We start from the raw sequence: 18,788 nt of genomic DNA, 5'->3' as shown, positions 1-18,788 counted from the left end.
CAGTACTTACACATATCAAAAAAAAGAAAAGAAAAATTACTTGTATTTTTATTTTTTCTCAGCAAAAAGCCAGAGATAATAGAGCTGCTCTGCGCATCAATAAAGTGCAGATGTCAAATGACTCCATGAAAAGGCAGCAGCAACAGGATAGTATTGATCATAGCTCTCGAATCGACTCAGACCTCTTTAAAGATCCTTTAAAGCAGAGGGAATCGGAACATGAGCAGGAGTGGAAATTCAGACAGGTGTGTTATATTTGGTCATTTATTTTGTGGGATATTGTGGCCATAATGTGGGATTTTTTTTATTGGTAGTTGCTGTGCTTAATGGATTAAAATCAATTTTAATCTATCCAAGAAAGGAGATATAAATTAAGAACATGCACTCTGCATAGAGTGAAGATTTTGGTCATAAGAAGAAAAGATATATAAAAATATTTGACTTATTTTTACCACTTCGGTTGATTGTTAACATAATTAATTATCTTTATTTCTGTGGGGCCTGCTAAGAGCAATGGTGTATGCCCTTTTCTGTCATAGGTCACAGAAAAGGCCTTCACCCTGGGTACTCTCACTTTAAATGAGGCTGGCACTTTTCTGTTACTCCAAAGCCCTTTACCGCTTGTTAATGAGGCTGCATCACTTCTTTAGTATGGAAGGTTGGCAAGCGGCTTTGTTCCTCTGGGAATCTGGGAAATACTTTTCCCCAATCAGTCAATGGGGATTTTGCCAATGTAATTTAGTTTCATAAATGATCAGGAATTCTGCCCCCACTGTACTTAAGCTTTTAAATTATTCTTAACCGTTCTCATATGTCTCTAAAGATCCTAATTTGTTGATGCTCAGTCATCAAAATGCCCTTGCTTATGTTCCCGGGACTAATAAATGTAACCTTTTCTCTTCCCATCTTAAACCAGCAAATGCGTCAGAAAAGTAAGCAGCAAGCCAAAATTGAAGCCACACAAAAACTTGAGCAAGTGAAAAATGAGCAGCAGCAGCAGCAGCAACAACAACAGTTTGGTTCACAACAGCTTCTGAACCAGTCTGGCTCAGACACACCTAGCAGTGGGATACAGAGCCCCTTAACGCCTCAGACTGGCAATGGAAATATGTCTCCTGCTCAACAGACATTCCACAAAGACCTATTTACAAAACAACAACTACCTGGAACCCCTACTTCAGTATCCTCAGATGATGTGTTTCTCAAACCACAAGCGCCACCTCCACCCCCAACCCCAACTAGAATGCCAGTACAGGATCCTCTTGCTCAGTCACAGACGCCTCAGCCTGCATCACAACAGATGTTTCCTCCAAGTACTACAAACTCTAGACCGCCCTCTCCAATGGATCCTTATGCTAAAATGGTGGGAACACCTAGGCCACCACCTGTTAACCAAAACTTTGTCAGAAGAAGTACCATTACACCAATGGATACCTGTCCACCACCATCATCTGTATCCAGGCCCATTCAAGTAAGTGAACCAGCAGGAAGCAGGCCTTCACCAGTCAGAGATTCATGTTCTTCATCTCCAGTTAGCAATGACCCCTATGCAAAACCACCAGATACACCCAGACCTGTAATGGCAGCAGATCAGTTCCCCAAACCTTTGGGGGTACCAAGATCTCCCATAATTATGGAACAATCAGGGAACATTCCTTTAACAACTGGAAGCAATGACGCATTCACTAAACCAGCTCCTAGAACTGATATATTTCAAAGACAGAGAATACCTCCTGCTGATCCATATGCACGACCACCCCTGACTCCTACTCCCATTGTTGATGGCAGCCCTGGACCCTTTAAAACTCCAATGCGTCCACCACAGTCCCCACAAGATCCTTATGGATCAATGCCACCAACAACAAGACGCATTGCTGTTGATCCATATGAAAGGCCTGTTTTGACGCCAAGGCCAGTGGATAGCTTTTCCCACAATCAGTCTAATGATCCATATAGCCAGCCTCCTCTGACTCCTCACCCTGCAATAAAGGAGCCTTTTGCCCATCCACCCCGGGTAATGCGACAGCAGAGTGACACTTTCTCTCAGTCTGGACCCATTTCAAGGCCAGCCTCTCAGGACCCTTATTCCCAATCTCCAGGTACTCCTCGGCCGGCTGCTGACCCTTATTCCCAACCTCCAGGAACACCTCGACCCACCACTGTTGATCCATATATGCAGCAACCACCCACACCAAGACCTGCACAGCCAGCAGATTTATTTGTTCAGTCTCCAGCAAATCAGAGACATTCTGATCCATATGCTCAACCTCCTGGAACGCCAAGGCCAGTTATTAATGACCCGTATTCTCAGCCACCAGCAACTCCAAGGCCAGGGATTCCAGAGAATTTTAACAGACCCACGGTAAGACCAGGACTAATGCCAAATCGAGATCCTTTCCTGCAGACATCCCAAAACAGAGGAACTGCTCTGCAGGGCACTTTTGTAAGACCACCAGATCCATGTTCTCAAACTCCAAGACCAGCAGGACCTGCTGTAACAGAATCATTTAGCCATGCTCCAGCAGCCCCAGCACATGATCCTTATGATCAGCCTCCAATGACTCCAAGACCTCAGCCAGAAACTTTTGGAACTAGTCAGCATGCCCACGAAGCTGATCAGCAAAGGTCTGGATCTGAGGGCAACTTTAATGCATCTGCAAATTCTCCAATGAGCTCTCAAGGGCAGCAGTTTTCCACAGTCTCACAAGTTTCTGGCCCAGCACCAACTACAGGAGTAACGGATACACCGAATACCATGAACATGTCTCAGGCAGACACAGAGAAACTAAGACAGGTGAGCTCGGTATACAATTTAATGTTTATGCTATTAAAATGTCACAGTTAGAGGAATCTCCCATTTTACATTGTGTTTCACACCCCCGCTTTCTAACAAAGCCCTTTGGCCAGCCCTTGGCCACTTGACATGTTTCCCCGGCCCATCTAACAAAATCAGAATATGCAGAATGCAAGACTTCAATATTTTTAAGGAGTAACATTCTAATTCTTATGTTTATGAAGAAAAGTTTCTCAATTTTGACTAAGATAGTGCTGTCTAGTCTGAAGGTATTTCTACACCATAAATTAAGGTGATATTGTAGCATGAATAGGCATACTGATGCTAGCTTTGATCTAGCTAGTGGTGGTAAGAGTAGTAATGAAGATGTGGCAACATGGACCTCAGCGTTGGCTAGCAATCCAAGTATGTACCTAGGGCCCCAGAAGGGTTGTACTGGGGTGGCTAGGCCACACCACACATCTTTACTGCTATTGTTACCTACACAAGCTAGATTAAAGCTAGCACATACCTACCCGTGCAACTGTTACACCTTAATTTGCAGTGTGGACATAGCCTAAGAGTTTGATCCTACACTCATTGATGTCAATGGCACAACTCCCATTGACTTAATGGTGTAGGATCAGACCCCAAGTGAGATGCAAACTGCTGCCATTGAGAAGTGTGTTAAATCTGAAGTTTAATTATTACATTTTACTTACCAGGTTTTCAAAAAATGTAGGCGTGCTATTATCCATTGAAACTAAGGAGTTACTCATGCAAATGACCAAATAAGTGTCCGAAATAGATGTGATCTCAAAAGTGCTCTGCTTAGTTCCCCCCTCCCGCCCCCCCGATAGATGCTGAATAAAACAGTAATTTTACTATGGTAGAACCTCAAAGATATGAACACCAGAGTTACGGACTTCCCAGTCAACCGGACACCCTGTGGAACTGGAAGTAGTTAATCAGGCAACAGTAGATACACACACAGGAAAAAAAGCAAATACTGTTCTGCCTCTGGGCTTTTGGCTCAAGGCTTCAGCGGGGGTGGGGGGCGGGCAGGAGGGAATTGGGGCTGCAGCTGCGTGACGGAGGGTTAGGGCTCCGGGCAAGGTGGCGGAGTCAGGGCTTCTGACTCTTGGGAGCACCAGAGCGCAGGGTTTTAGACCTGGGGGGAGTGCTGGGGCTCATGGCTTCACCCTGTGGCTCCATTCCCAGCTTCAGCCCCGCAGGGGGCGCTGAGGCTCGGCACTTCAGCCCCGCAGCTCTGTTCCTCCCTTCAGCCACACGGCTGTCGCTGGGGCTTGGGGCTTCAGCCCTGAAGCTCTGTTCCCAGCTTCAGCCCCACAGGGGGTGCTGGGGCTCGGGCTTTTAGCTATGAGAGGAGCACCGGTTTCAGCCCGAGCACTCCCCCCATAGCTACATCCCCGAGCCCCAGCCTTCTCCCACCAACTGAAACCGGGAACAGAGCTGTGGGGAGCCCCAAGCCCTGGCGCCCCCTGCAGGGCAGAAGCCGGAAACGGAGCTGCAGGGCTGAAGCCCTGAGCCCCAGTGCTCCCCCCAGGTCTCAAGCCTTGAGCTCTGGTGCTTCCGCAGGGCAGAAACCTTGAGCCCCAACCTGGGGCCATGACTCAACCACCCACCCACACGCCTGCAGCCCCAACCACCCTCTGGCTGAAGTCCATAACATCTTGTTCAGAGTTACGGAACATTTCAGAGTTATGAAAAATCTCCGTTCCCGAGGTGTTTATAGCTCTGAGATTCTACTGTAACTAAATTACAGTTGCTACCACAGGGCCTTCTTCTACCCACAGTTTTGTTAGCAAACTTCCCAGCATCATCAGAAGGAGATACAGTGAGGATTGAGGATCTGTTGAATGAACCTAACCATGTAGCCCTGGCCCACTGACCATGACTGAAAATGTAATTCAGCATTCTGCATAGAACATTTGTCACCTCTGATATAATGTGATTATTTCTGGCCTTGACACATCTCAGGCTATTGGACCTTAAAATTGTGACGTTCGAATATAGATAAAAACTATTTTGTGTCATTTTTTGAGATTTCTAAATATTACAGATTAAAAGTTTTCTTTACCTTCAAGAACTTGAACAGTTGGACAGACCTGTGAGATGTTTAATAGTATTAATGTATCCTGGCTTTAAAGGAAGAGTAAAGACACTGATAAAAAATATTGTAATGATCTCAATTGTTTATCCACAGGCTAGGTACAGCAGGGTTATTGGCTGTTTGAGTTCACCCACAATCCTCTACAAGTGTGCCTCCACGGTTATTTGGAGGGACCTTTGCTAGAGGTTATGGGGTAGATTGGTTTCCATGCAAATTCATCCTTTCTCTGTTTGAGAATGCTGACATCAATTATGTTGGTGATTTCTGCAGTCTCTCCACCTGACCATTAGGAACTGGACCAAGAACATCAAATCATGTCACATAAACCACCAAATAGCAAATAAGTATTAGATAGTAACGTCTCTTGATCACTGCTGCCCTGGACCAGATTCCTTCTGGGATTATGCTAGTGTAGATTCTGACAAAGATCAGAAGGCAGAAAGTCCACCTTGGGATGGAGATGAGGCTGAGGTTAGAGTTGTGGAAAGTAGCTTAATCTCCTTTTGCATGAAGGAGCTCTAGGAGCCTAATGCAGCCTAAAAATTGACAGTGCTGGCCAGGAAGGGGGCCTGGCCAGGGTAGGGTCTGCTATTGCTGTTAAACCAAAAGCAGTTTTCCCTAGCGGAACTTCTGATCACCTCTCCTCCTTCAGAATTCACCTCTCCTTATGGCACAAGGGCACCATTGGGGCACAAAAGTGTATATGACAGCTCCTTGTGCTAACATTAGTGATCTGGCCTGTTAGCCAAGACACATACGTTAGGCATAGTACTAATGTAAGTGTGAATTCTTATGTTAACTGAATGTATTATCCTCTCCCCACTATTCTGTTCACCTGTGTCAAATATCCCATAACACCTTGCATTAGTTGAAGTAAATTTTGGCTTATGTAGGTAGGAAAATTGTCAGGATCTAGACATATGGGTGTTTTACCATAACAATCAGTAAGGAGTTACTCTCACACACCAGTACTGGAATGTCCCAAAGGAAAAGGACAAGATAAATGATTGTTCTACCCTGGTACACACCTAGGAAGTGCCTTCATGCCCTTTGGTACCTGGAATGCCTGTATTCAGAGCAAAGAGATAGGGGGTGTACCATGGGATCAGAAAAACAAAATAGGAAGCTGATTGGTTAAATCTAATTTCAGATTATGCACAGAGTACCTTTTTACATGCAAACAGGAGGAGTATAAAAAGAATAGCTTTAGCATTGTAACTTTGGAAGCACCTTCTTTGTAAGGTGAATTTAACAACACTGCATGAGAAGGCTTTCCTGAAACTGGTCTCATATTGAGCCTTTCTTCCTGTACTATATTGTTATTGACTTTGAGCAATAAAACTGACTGGTATTGGTTGTTTGGTCTCTTGAATATATTTCATAACAAACTAAAGTGTGGTCAAGCAATTTACTATACAGTTTATCAACAGACCCTTGGTGAATAGGGGTCCTTGAGGTGAAAGGTCTCACTAGCCTCTTACCAATTCCCTGAATCATGTCATCTGGTTTTTGATTAATTTGCAAGGGAATTATAGGGTTTTTTTCCTAGTGAGTGGGAGGGAAGATTGTTCCGTTTATACAAGATTCTTGGCTCTGGTGGACTTTACATTTTGAAAGTAGATTTATTTCAATAGTGAACATAATATTTTTTTTAAACCAGCGCCAGAAGTTGCGTGAAATTATTCTGCAGCAGCAGCAGCAGAAGAAGAATGCTATCCGTCAGGAAAAAGCACTACAGGATCCAGCCACGCCTCCCCATGCAGCTCCGCATCAACACTGGCAGCAAGAAAATCTAAATCAGATTTTTAACCGACCTCCTCCTCCATACCCTGGGAATATTAGAGCATCCATCATCCCTCCAGGTGGTCCGAGGTTCGCAGTATTCCCAAAAGATCAACGTGGACCATTTCCCTCTGATGGGCAGTTTAATAGACCCCAATTTCCAGGAGATATGACAGCCATGGGAATGAGGCCTCATGGTCTTCGGTATGATTTTTGATTTCTTAAAACATAAGTGTTTAAGAGAGAGTTCTAAACTATTATAAGGATTTCCAGTAAGATGGCCTGTGCTACATTGATGTAATTTGCCTACCGCGGCCCCAAATCCTGTAACCACTTATACACGTGTTTAGCTTTAAGCACCTGTGTAATCACATTGAAATCAATATATAAAGTTAAGTATGCATGTAAGCATCTGAGGTTATTGCAGCCTATATTTTTGCACTGGTTGATTGTGTGTTACTGGAAATTGTTCAGCAATTAAAACTTAGTAATGCATTGTTGGGTTTTTGTCAGTTTGGGGGAGATGAAGGATGGGAATTTTTTTCCTTGCATTATGCCACCTGTGTACACAAGGCCCACAAAACTGCATTTTTAGGCATTTATAAAGAAAATTATTTAATCCAGTTTTAGTTTTCATTTATTAATATGGCATCAATGAAATATTATTGTCCTCGTGTAAAGTATACACCATCAAGAAACAACTTGTATTCTATGTCATTATTTTTTTAAGTAGTGCCAAGATGTGAAATAAATATCAATACTGAAATAATGGGGGGGGTTGGTCCCCTAATTTTTTTTTACACTTACTGAGTTCAGTTAAAATATGGATTGTCTAGCAAGATAGTTTTTGCTGTAAGAAGCATTTTTATCCAAGTTTATTTGGGTTGAGGGGTTGGTACAGCACAAGATGTTTGTTTAAGCATAATTAATAGTTATTTTAGTTAATTTTTTTATTCTGTTCAGAAAGCTCACTTAAGTTTGAGATTGGTCAAAATAAAATATTTATTTAAATGCACTAAAGAACATAATATGTAAAACATTTAAGAGATTAGTCATTTTCTGAAATATGCCAGATCAGGTGGGCCAAATGAATCAAGAGAACTAATTCTTTAATTAATCTTTGATTTCAGATTTGGGTTTCCAGGAGGTGGACATGGTCCACCAACAGGTCAAGAACGTTTTCTTGGGCCTCAACAGCAAATGCAACGCGCTGGAGTTCCACCACAGCTGAGAAGATCTTTGTCTATAGATATGCCTAGGCCATTGAACAATACACATATGAATAGTCCAGCTGGACTGTCTCAGCATTTTCCACCACAGGGTATTCAGGTTCAGCAACACAATATACTGGGTCAAGCGTTCATTGAGTTACGCCACAGAGCCCCTGATGGCAGACCAAGACTCCCCTTTAATCCCTCTGCTGCTAATGTTATAGACCCAGCACCCCAGCATCAGCGGCATACAGGATTTATACCTAGGCAGGACTTTCAGGGTCCAAGACACATAGATCCAATGAGACGTAATCCTCAAGGTCTAACTAACCAGTTACAGATGTCTACAAGTTTGGAGCATTTGCCACAATCTCAGCAAGATAATCATGACCATCCACCCGTGCTTGTCATGCGTTCCTTAAGTCATGCCCCGGTTAATGATGCTTTTTCAGGGACTCCTTTGCCTACATCTGCACCCACTGAGGCACCTGGAAATCTACAGATTCCCAACCAGTCAACTGAGGGATTAGAAGAGAAGCTTGATCCTGATGATCCCTCTGTAAAAGACTTAGATGTCAAAGACCTGGATGGGGTTGAAGTCAAGGACTTAGATGATGAGGATCTTGAAAATTTAAATCTAGATCCAGAGGATGGGAAAGGAGATGAGCTGGACACTTTAGATAATCTAGAAACCAATGATCCTCACCTTGATGACCTCCTGAGATCAGGGGAATTTGACATAATTGCCTACACAGACCCAGAACTTGATCTGGAGGATAAAAAAAGTATGTTTAATGAGGAATTGGATCTTAGTGTTCCTATCGATGACAAATTAGATATCCAGAGCAAGACAGAAGAACCAAAACAGAAAGAACAAAGTGATAAAATGTCAGTCCCCACTGATGAACTTTCTCCGCAGAAGAAATCTGCTATGGAAAGTGAGATTAAAACAGAAGTGCTTTCTCCAAACTCATTAGATGAAACAAAGTCTGAAAATGAAAAAAATTATGGCAATGTGGAATCTGCAGGCCCTCCGGTTGCTGCTGAGACAAAGTTAAATGATGGAGAAAAAGCTCCTGTGCAGCCTAATAATCCAGAATTACCTGACAAAACTATTACTACGAATCAGGAAACAACTGTGTCTAGTCCAAATGTTGTTCAGGGCCCTGCTAAACTGCCTGCTCAGGGTGTTATAAATTCTTGCAGTATTTCTGGATCCACACCAGTCCTTTCAAGTCTGCTGGCCAACGAGAGTTCAGATAACTCTGACATAAGGGCATTAGGCTCTTCACCTCAGTCTTTGCCAGCAACGCAAACAAATCACGTATCAGGTGTTTCTCAAACACTAATGACACCTGCTGGACAAATCTTGGAAAACGCTTTAAATTCTAATCTGACCGTGGTTCCACGAATAAACCATAGCTTCTCTCAAGGGGCAACAGTAAACCCAGGATTTATCCAAGGTCAGTCAACTAATCACAGCTTTGGGACAGGACAACCTGGTAATCAAGCCGTGACTTTGGCAAATCGCCCTGGTCCCAGTGGCATATCTGGTCCCCAGCAGATAATGCTCCCACAGACTCTAGCCCAGCAGCAAAATCGGGAGAGACCTCTTTTACTAGAGGAGCAGCCCCTTCTTCTGCAGGATCTTTTGGACCAGGAAAGGCAGGAGCAGCAGCAGCAGCGACAGATGCAAGCCATGATTCGTCAGCGTTCAGAGCCATTTTTCCCCAATATTGGTATGTATGTGATATCTTTTTTGGTACTGGTTAGTTCACTAAACAAATACCAAAAGAATATATTAAAAAAATCTGACTGTCTATTGGCAAAAATACAAAGGCATTTAAAACTGAATTTGTAGCTGGCATGATGAAGAGGAACCTGACTAGTAGTTACAGCAGGAGACTGGAAATTAAGCATATGGGTGAAAGTACAATTATTAACTCACTCATATTGGACCTAGGGAAAAATTGTTCTGCGTGTACTTAAAAAGGAAAAGTTCTGAATAGAAGCTGGCAATCTGTTCTTACTGGTATAACATAGCATATCAATTTATAGTATTTAGATTGTAAAACAGGTATTTTAATCCACAGCTCGTTAATGCAGGGATTCTCAAACTGGGGGTCAGGACCCCTCAGGGGGTCGTGAGGTTATTACATGGGGGGGATCACGAGCTGTCAACCTCCACCCCAAACCCCGCTTTGTCTCCAGCATTTATAATGGTGTTAAATATATAAAACAGTGTTTTTAATTTATAAGGGGGAGTCGCACTCAGAGGCTTGCTATGTGAAACGGGTCACCAGTAAAAAAGTTTGAGCGCCACTGCGTTAATGTAATACGAAAATGCTAAAAAACATACTGAGTCAATGTGTGGTACAGGAGTCTAAACACAACTGGGGCTTTCTGACTAGCAGTCACTGTTGTATCAATATCAATAATGTCTACTAAGTGCACAAGTCAGACTCCTTTTCCTGATTTTTTTTATATATAAATTCTATTTCATAATAGCAGTAAATTCCTCCTCCGTGTCACTGTTCATGGTGACTAAGGCAGCCCTGTCAAATACCTCCATTAACTTGGTGATGTTTGTAATTTAATGGATTCACCCTCTAGCCAAGTCTCCTGTTCCAGCCTCTCTCAAACTAATATTCCTTCTTTTGCGTTTCTTGGCTCACTGTAGCAATGGAAGTTATTTCATTTGCTATAATGGGCACTGTCAATCCCATTCCTGAGATGCTTGCTGAAGTGCAGGTTTCTTACAGAATATAGAAACCTACATTTTAATCTCTACTTATAAAGTGAAGAAAAAAATTAATTTGAAGTATGATTGTAATGCAGTTGTTTTAGTACACGTGCCAATATTGGAAATATTCATTATGTTGGTAGTTCAGTAAAATCAAAATGTTCAGCTGTGTAATTCACCCTTTACTATTTTTGTTTCATAGATTTTGATGCAATCACTGATCCCATAATGAAAGCAAAAATGGTAGCTCTTAAAGGTATCAATAAAGTAATGGCACAGAGCAATATGGGGATGCCACCAATGGTTATGAACAGGTAGGCAAAAGATGACACTATTGTTTAAAGTAAAAGTGACCCGAAGTATTATAGCCTTTTAGCCACCAGCATCAATAGACCTGAAGAAGAGCTCTGTGTGGCTTGAAAGCTTGTCTCTCTCACCAACAGAAATTGGTCCAATAAAAGATATGAGCTCACCCACCTTGTCCCTCTGGAGTCTGAAAAGTCATTCTCAGCCACAGCATCAGCAAATTATAGACCATCACAACTATTCACAGTGAATCATAATAAGATGTAGAAAAAGGCCCATGTTATCATTTAGCTCATACTCCATGCCAATACAGCATTGCTCCCTAAGGTAAAGACAATGTGATCTAGTGGACAGGACACCGGACTGGAGCTCAGAAGACCTGAGTTCCATTTTCAGCTCTACCACTGACCTGTTGTAAGACTTCGTACAAGCCACTTCATCTCTCTCTACCTGAGTTTCCTCATCTGTAAAATGTGTAATGATATATACAGTAGAACCTCAGAGTTATGAACATCAGAGTTACGAACTGACCGGTTAACCACACACCGCATTTGGAACCAGAAGTATGCAATCATGTAGCAGCTGAGACCAAAAAAAAAAGCAAATACAGTACAGTATTGTGTTAAACATAAGCTACTAAAACAATAAAGGGAAAGCAGCATTTTTCTTCTGCATAGTAAAGATCTATGAATCAAAATTGCTATTCAAGATTTAGTTACTTTATTGTTGTTACTACCATAAATTTCCTAGTGCTTTTATCTAGACTAATTTTAAATGGTCCAAGCAGTAGAGCTTCCAGCACTTCCCTCATAAGTTTCTACTCCATAGTGTAATAAAGCTGACTGTTAGTAATGAAGACTTCACCATGGTGGCCCATGCCCTTGCCACTTCTAAGATACATTACTGCAACTGTGTCTATTTGCAGCTACCCTAGACCAGCATTTTTCAAACCATGGGTCGCAACCCACTACTGGGACGCAGCATGTAAGGCGCTAGGTCGCCTTGCTCTGGTCAGCACTGCCGACCAGGATGTTAAAAGTCCCATCGGCGGTGCTGCCCATCTAAGGCACGTTAGTGCCTACCTTTTCCGACACCGCGCTGTGCCCTGAAAGTGGCCAGCAGCAGGTCCGACTTCTAGGCAGGGGGGCCATGGGGCTCCACGCACTGCTCCTGCCCCAAGCACTGGCTCCACACTCCCATTGGCTGGCAACCGGCCAATGGGAACTGGGGGGGGGCTGCCTGCAGGCACGAGTCGCACAGAGTTGCTTGTGCGCCTCCGCCTAGGAGCCAGACATGCTGCTGGCCACTTCCGGCCCGCAGCGCAGTCCGCGGTGCATCCTGGCTGCATCGCTGACTGGGAACCACTGGAGGTACGTCCACGCCCCAACCCCTTGCTCCAATCCCCTGCCCCAGCCCTGAGCCCTCTGAAACCAGGAACTCCTTCCTGCACCCCAAACCCCTCATCCCCAGCCCTGAGTCCCCCTCCTACACGCCAAACTGCTCATCCCCAGCTCAGCACCCTGACCCCCTTCTGCACCCCAACCCCCTGTCCCAGTCCAGAGCCCCCTCCCACACTTTGAACCCCTCATTCCCGGCCCCACCCCGCAGCCCTCACCCCCGCACCCGAGCTCCCTACCAAACCCCTTATCCCCAGCTCCGTTGAGTCGTGGGCATCAACAATTTTCTTCAACTGGGTCCCCAGAAAAAAAGTTTGAAAACCACTGCCCTAGAAGAGTACTTAAAAACTTGTGCTAGTGCAGGTTGTAGTGGCACCCATCCTCAGAGGGTAGGTTAACTGTGAGCACTGCCTTCCTCTTTGTTTCTAAATGCAATAAAAGGAATTGGTTGTGATATTTAGAAGCCATGATCTAGGACACAGCTCCATGACAAATTCCATCGCCTTCTGTCTTGTCATTGTGGTTAAGGTCTTTGGGGTTCCATTTGTTGTTGCTTCCTGGAGTTATATTGTCCAAGTTTAGCAGCAGTGCCTTTTACAAAACAATTCATAATGCCCAAAATGCTATTTACCCTAATTTGTGCAGGTATTTATACTGTGGTATCTAAGCACATTGAATCCTACTTTTTACATCACATAGCATTTAAAATTCAAGCACAGAGACTTCTCGAGTGATCTGTATGCATTCAGCCACCCTTATGAATCATCACTATTAGGAAACTCCTGGTAGCTCTTGGTATAAGGCAACTTAAGCCATTTTTAGTTAATGCCTTTGTGAATTATAAGGCACAACAGATAGAACTGAGGACAAAGTGTTACAAGGGTGAAAACAGAAATATCCTTTTCAAAATCTGGCAAGTAATTAGGATGTAGTAGTTCTAACAAATATCTCTAAAAGGTTTGGAAGTTTTATTTTATGTCAAAATAATTTGAAAAAATGCATCTTTACTAAAGTGCTCACTAGTTTTAAAAGTCCGTTATAGCTGATCTTTATGTATCAATAGGTTTCCTTTTATGGGTCAGCCAATGTCAGGAACGCAGACCAGTGAAGGCCAGAATCTTATGCAGCAACCAATCACACAGGTAACATAACTTGATATGAGAGTTACAGCAGAAGTGTTGATAAATTATGAATATTTTATTTTCTTCTTAAAAGGAATTGTGATTTAATCACTTTGCTTATACATTTTACTGGTTTTTAGGATGGAAGTTTGACACCTCAGATTTCCAGGCCTAATCCTCCAAATTTTGGTCCTGGTTTTGTCAGTAAGTATAAACCTTATAATTTCTTGTATATGAACTTGGGGTTTCATATTGCAGTTTCTTTTTTAAAGGGAAACGTCACACATGAATACTTGATTGCCAAAAAATATTTTCCTAGCTCCACTAATTCTCTGGCTTACTTAAAATTTATCATTTCATAATTATGATATTAATTCAAAACAAAACACAAAATCTTAAAACATTAAAACAATATCAATAGTTCAAATTAACATTTTATATAAAAAAAATCTTCAAAAACATCGTGAGGAAAGATGGAAATTTTATACAAATATGAATCTGATAGTACTAATCATATAGAGTAATTAGTATTTTCCATTGGCAAAAGAATAGTAATTAATTACACTGGTCTACAATTTTTGAGAAGTCGTCTGCTTCAGAGATAAAGTGTGCTATTTATTATGTATTTTGATGTGCTGAATTAAAATATGACAATTAAAACAACTGATTGGCTACTGTTTCTAAGATATTTAAGTTTTTACATTTTCTGTCTATGTATACTGTGTAGATAGTAGAGTTTTAATCATAAATTGTAAACCTAGGTCTTTTCATGTGTTTATGGTTGCTTTACATGATAATATTTCACCTGTCTTGTTTATGTAACGCTTTAAAAATCAGCAAAAGGGTTATATAAATACAATTTATTATGAAACAAAAGGCAAAAAACTGTTATGTACATAGTTTAGTCCTATTCAGTGTCTACTCGGCGCTTCTTGGCTTGTCTCTTGTATTCATTAAATGGAGCATCTCTTGTCACTGTCCAGCAATAGTCTGCAAGCATGGATGGGCTCCATTTGCCCTGATAGCGTTTCTCCATTTTTGCAATGTCCTGGTGAAATTGCTCGCCGTGCTCGTCGCTCACTGCTCCGCAGTTCGGGGGAAAAAAATGTAGATGAGAGTGCAAAAAATGTCTCTTTAGTGACATGTTGCAACCAAGGCTTTTGTATGCCTTGAGGAGGTTTTCCACCAACAACCTGTAGTTGTCTGCCTTGTTGTTTCCGAGAAAATTTATTGCCCCTAACTGGAAGGCTTTCCATGCTGTCTTTTCCTTGCTACGCAGTGCATGGTCAAATGCATCATCTCGAAGAAGTTCAAGAATCTGAGGACCAACAAAGACACCTTCCTTTATCTTAGCTTCACTTAACCTTGGAAATTTTCCACAGAGGTACTTGAAAGCTGCTTGTGTTTTGTCAATGGCCTTGACAAAGTTCTTCATCAGACCCAGCTTGATGTGTAAGGGTGGTAACAAAATCTTCCTTGATTCAACAAGTGGGGGATGCTGAAGACTTTTCCTCCCAGGCTCCAATGACTGTCGGAGTGGCCAATCTTTCTTGATGTAGAGGGAATCTCTTGCACGACTAACCGCTTCGCAGAGAAAACAGCAGTGCTTTGTGTATCCAGTCTGCAGACCAAGCAAGAGAGTAACAACCTTCAAATCGCCACAAAGCTGCCACTGATGTTGGTCATAGTTTATGCACCTCAAAAGTTGTTTCATGTTGTCATAGGTTTCCTTCATATGGACTGCATGACCAACTGGATTTGATGGCAAAACATTGCCATTATGCAGTAAAACAGCTTTAAGACTCTTCTTCGATGAATCAATGAACAGTCTCCACTCATCTAGATCGTGAACGATGTTGAGGGCTGCCATCACACCATCCATGTTGTTGCAGGCTACAAGATCACCTTCCATGAAGAAGAATGGGACAAGATCCTTTTGACGGTCACGGAACATGGAAACCCTAACATCACCTGCCAGGAGATTCCACTGCTGTAGTCTGGAGCCCAACAGCTCTGCCTTACTCTTGGGTAGTTCCAAATCCCTGACAAGGTCATTCAGTTCACCTTGTGTTATGAGGTGTGGTTCAGAGGAGGAGGATGGGAGAAAATGTGGGTCCTGTGACGTTGATGGTTCAGGACCAGAAGTTTCATCCTCTTCCTCTTCCTCGTCTGACTCAAGTGAGAGTGATTCTGGTGCATCAGGAACCGGCAGTCTTTCTCCATGGGGTACTGGGCATATAGCTGATGGAATGTTTGGATAATGCACAGTCCACTTTTTCTTCTTTGACACACCTTTCCCAACTGGAGGCACCATGCATAAATAACAATTGCTGGTATGAGCTGTTGGCTCTCTCCAAATCATTGGCACTGCAAAAGGCATAGATTTCCTTTTCCTGTTCAACCACTGGCAAAGATTTGTTGCACAAGTGTTGTAGCATATGTGTGGGGCTCACCTCTTGTCCTGATCTCCAATTTTGCAGCCAAAATAAAGGTGATAGGCTTTCTTAACCATAGTGGTTAGACTGCGCTTTTGTGATGCAAAAGTCACTTCACCACAAACATAGCAGAAGTTATCTGCACTGTTCACACAAGTACGAGGCATCTCTGCTCACTTTGGCTAAACAGAAATGTGTCCCTTTGCAAAATCAAACACTGACAAATAAGTGAGCACGACACTGTATCATTTCTAGAGCTGATATAGGGCAATTTGTTCAGCAGAGTGATGTAAGCTTCATTATGATTGCATCATCCATGACTTCTAGGAATAACATGATGCAATTCATATCATGTATGACGCAATACCAGCTTCAGATTGCATCATTCCTTGTTTTGCCTAAAAAGCAAGTACTGTCCAAACCCAGTCATAGAGTTATTCATAGATCCAGTCAAAGATGTATTTTAGTCATTTCTGGTTTAAATTGAGATCCCTTCCCTTTATAACTCACTTATCCTCCGTCATTCCCAAGTCAAGGGTCATATATACTGACCCAATAGCATATCTTGAAAACTAGAGGCAATCAACAATTTTAAGCATCATTTTCGTTCTCAGTGACCCAGAATTAGTAAAGTTTGACTACATTTATTTCAGAAGCATTTTGGCTGTAGAGCAGTGTTATATATTAAACTACAGTCAGCTATCTCAAAAATCTAATTATTACTCTGCTGGATCTCTATTGGAATAGTTATCCAAAATAACAAGTTATTTTTAATTTAAAAATCAAAAAGGGCTTTGCATCATCAGTCAAAAAGAAAAAAAAATTTTGGAGTTTAGTTTGTCAGAAAACCAGAAAAACTAACTGCAGGAACCTCTACCTAAAGAAAGAGCAATTTTATTCATCCAGAATTGGTGATTTTAGAAATACTTGGAAACGTGTACCTATTTTAGTTGATATACCTAATATTTCTTTTCCCCACACCCTCCCCAAAAAACTGTAGCCCTAACATTCTATCATGAGAGAGATTTAACTGTAGATTTAAATACTGTACATTTTTTTACGTATCTTAAGAAGTTTTTATGTCTGCAAAAAATCTCCCCAAGTATTTAAAAACAACAGAAGAGAAGTTAGCTAGATTCCCCCCTCTAGATATTGGAGACCCAATGCACAAAATGCAATTAGAAACTTTACTCGAGTTTTCTAGACTTTCTGGGAGGGATTTTCAATAGCATTCAGCATTGATTTAACTATAATGAGAGTAGATCTGGGCCAATATTGAGCACTTTTGAAAATCCCCCCCTCTGATTTTTTGATGCAACAAGCAGTTACCCTTAACTAGGACATGTTAATATTTCAGTATGTTCAATCTCACTTTCTTGAGCCAAATGTCTCTTTTCCACTTCCACAAAGATGTACTCTTAACAGTTCCACTCAGTTGTCACTTTGGGCAATATTATTAGATACAGAATCTAACCTAGCATTGAAGGAATCAAGGTGTCCATTGAGAGTGTGGATAGCTGTAAGAATTGAGTCAATAGAGACACTAGATTCTGCAAATGCCTGTAGTGCAGTGACAACTAAGGTAGAATACGGTGGGTATTGGAGCACAAGGGAAGACCTGTTTGTGCCGAAATCATTATACATCTTAAGAATATCTGCAAAACATTTTTATAATGGAGTTCTGTCCCTGTTTTTCTGTTTACTCTATTAGTCTCAGTGTTGGGTGACTGGGCAACAAAATGGCAGATGAAATTCAATGCTGATAAATGCAAAGTAGTGCACATTGGAAAACATAATCCCAACTGTACATATAAAATGATGGGGTCTGAATTAGCTGTTACCACTCAAGAAAGAGATCTTGGAGTCATTATGGATAGTTCTCTGAAAACATCCACTCAATGTGCAGCGGCAGTCAAAAAAGCAAACAGAATGTTGGGAATCATTAAGAAAGGGATAGATAATAAAATAGAAAATATCATATTGCCTCTATATAAATCCATGGTACGCCCACATCTTGAATACTTTGTGCAGATGTGGTCGCCCCCTCTCAAAAACGATATATTGGGCTTGGAAATGGTTCAGAAAAGGGCAACATAAATGATTAGGGGTATGGAACGGCTGCCATATGAGGAGAGATTAATAAGACTGGGACTTTTCAGCTTGGAAAAGAGACGATTAAGGGGGGATATGCTAGAGGTCTATGAAATTGTGACTGGTGTGGAGAAAGTAAATAAGGAAGTGTTGTTTACTCCTTTTCATAACACATAAACTAGGGGCCACCAGATGAAATTAATAGGCAGCATGTTTAAAACAAACACAAGGAAGTATTGGGGGGAGGGATAGCTCAGTGGTTTGAGCATTGGCCTGCTAAACCCAGGGTTGTGAGTTCAATCCTTGAAGGGGCCACTTAGGGATCTAGGGCAAAATCAGTATTTGGTCCTGCTAGTGACAGCAGGGGGCTGGACTCAATGACCTTTCAAGGTCCCTTCCAGTTCTAGGAGATAGGACATCTCCATTAATTTATTATTTATTTATTTATTTATTTCTTCACACAGCGCACAGTCAACCTGTGGAACTCCTTTCCAGATGATGTTGTGAAGGCCAAGACTATAACAGGGTTCAAAAAAGAACTAAATTCATGGAGGATAGGTCCATCAATGGCTATTAGCCAGGATGGGCAGTGAGGGTGTCCCTAGCCGCTGTTTGCCAGAAGCTGGGAATGGGCAACAGGGAATGGATCACTTGATGATTGCCTGTTCTGTTCATTCCCTCTGGGGCACCTGGCATTGGCCACTGTCGAAAGACAGGATATTGGGCTGGATGGACCTTTGGTCTGACCCAGTATGGCATTTCTTATGTTCTATCATATGAGAAAACTGGTACTGT

General features: G+C 42.1%; 1 protein-coding gene across 1 annotated transcript in view; it reads left to right on the top strand.

Annotated features, from left to right (window-relative positions):
- Positions 1 to 18,788, top strand: part of KMT2C (lysine methyltransferase 2C) — a 328,785-nt gene that overhangs the window by 272,893 nt on the left and 37,104 nt on the right. Inside the window, exons 35-41 of the mRNA XM_034759976.1 lie at positions 63 to 245; positions 917 to 2,794; positions 6,568 to 6,893; positions 7,820 to 9,639; positions 10,846 to 10,957; positions 13,410 to 13,488; positions 13,608 to 13,671. Coding sequence (XP_034615867.1) covers positions 63 to 245; positions 917 to 2,794; positions 6,568 to 6,893; positions 7,820 to 9,639; positions 10,846 to 10,957; positions 13,410 to 13,488; positions 13,608 to 13,671 — 4,462 coding nt within the window. The remainder of the gene's footprint in view (positions 1 to 62; positions 246 to 916; positions 2,795 to 6,567; positions 6,894 to 7,819; positions 9,640 to 10,845; positions 10,958 to 13,409; positions 13,489 to 13,607; positions 13,672 to 18,788) is intronic.

The sequence above is a fragment of the Trachemys scripta genome, chromosome 2, assembly GCF_013100865.1.
Source record: "Trachemys scripta elegans isolate TJP31775 chromosome 2, CAS_Tse_1.0, whole genome shotgun sequence".
NCBI classification, from domain to species: Eukaryota; Metazoa; Chordata; order Testudines; family Emydidae; genus Trachemys; species Trachemys scripta.
Note: the sequence above shows the minus strand (reverse complement) of the source record. Positions and strands in the feature narration are given on the sequence as shown.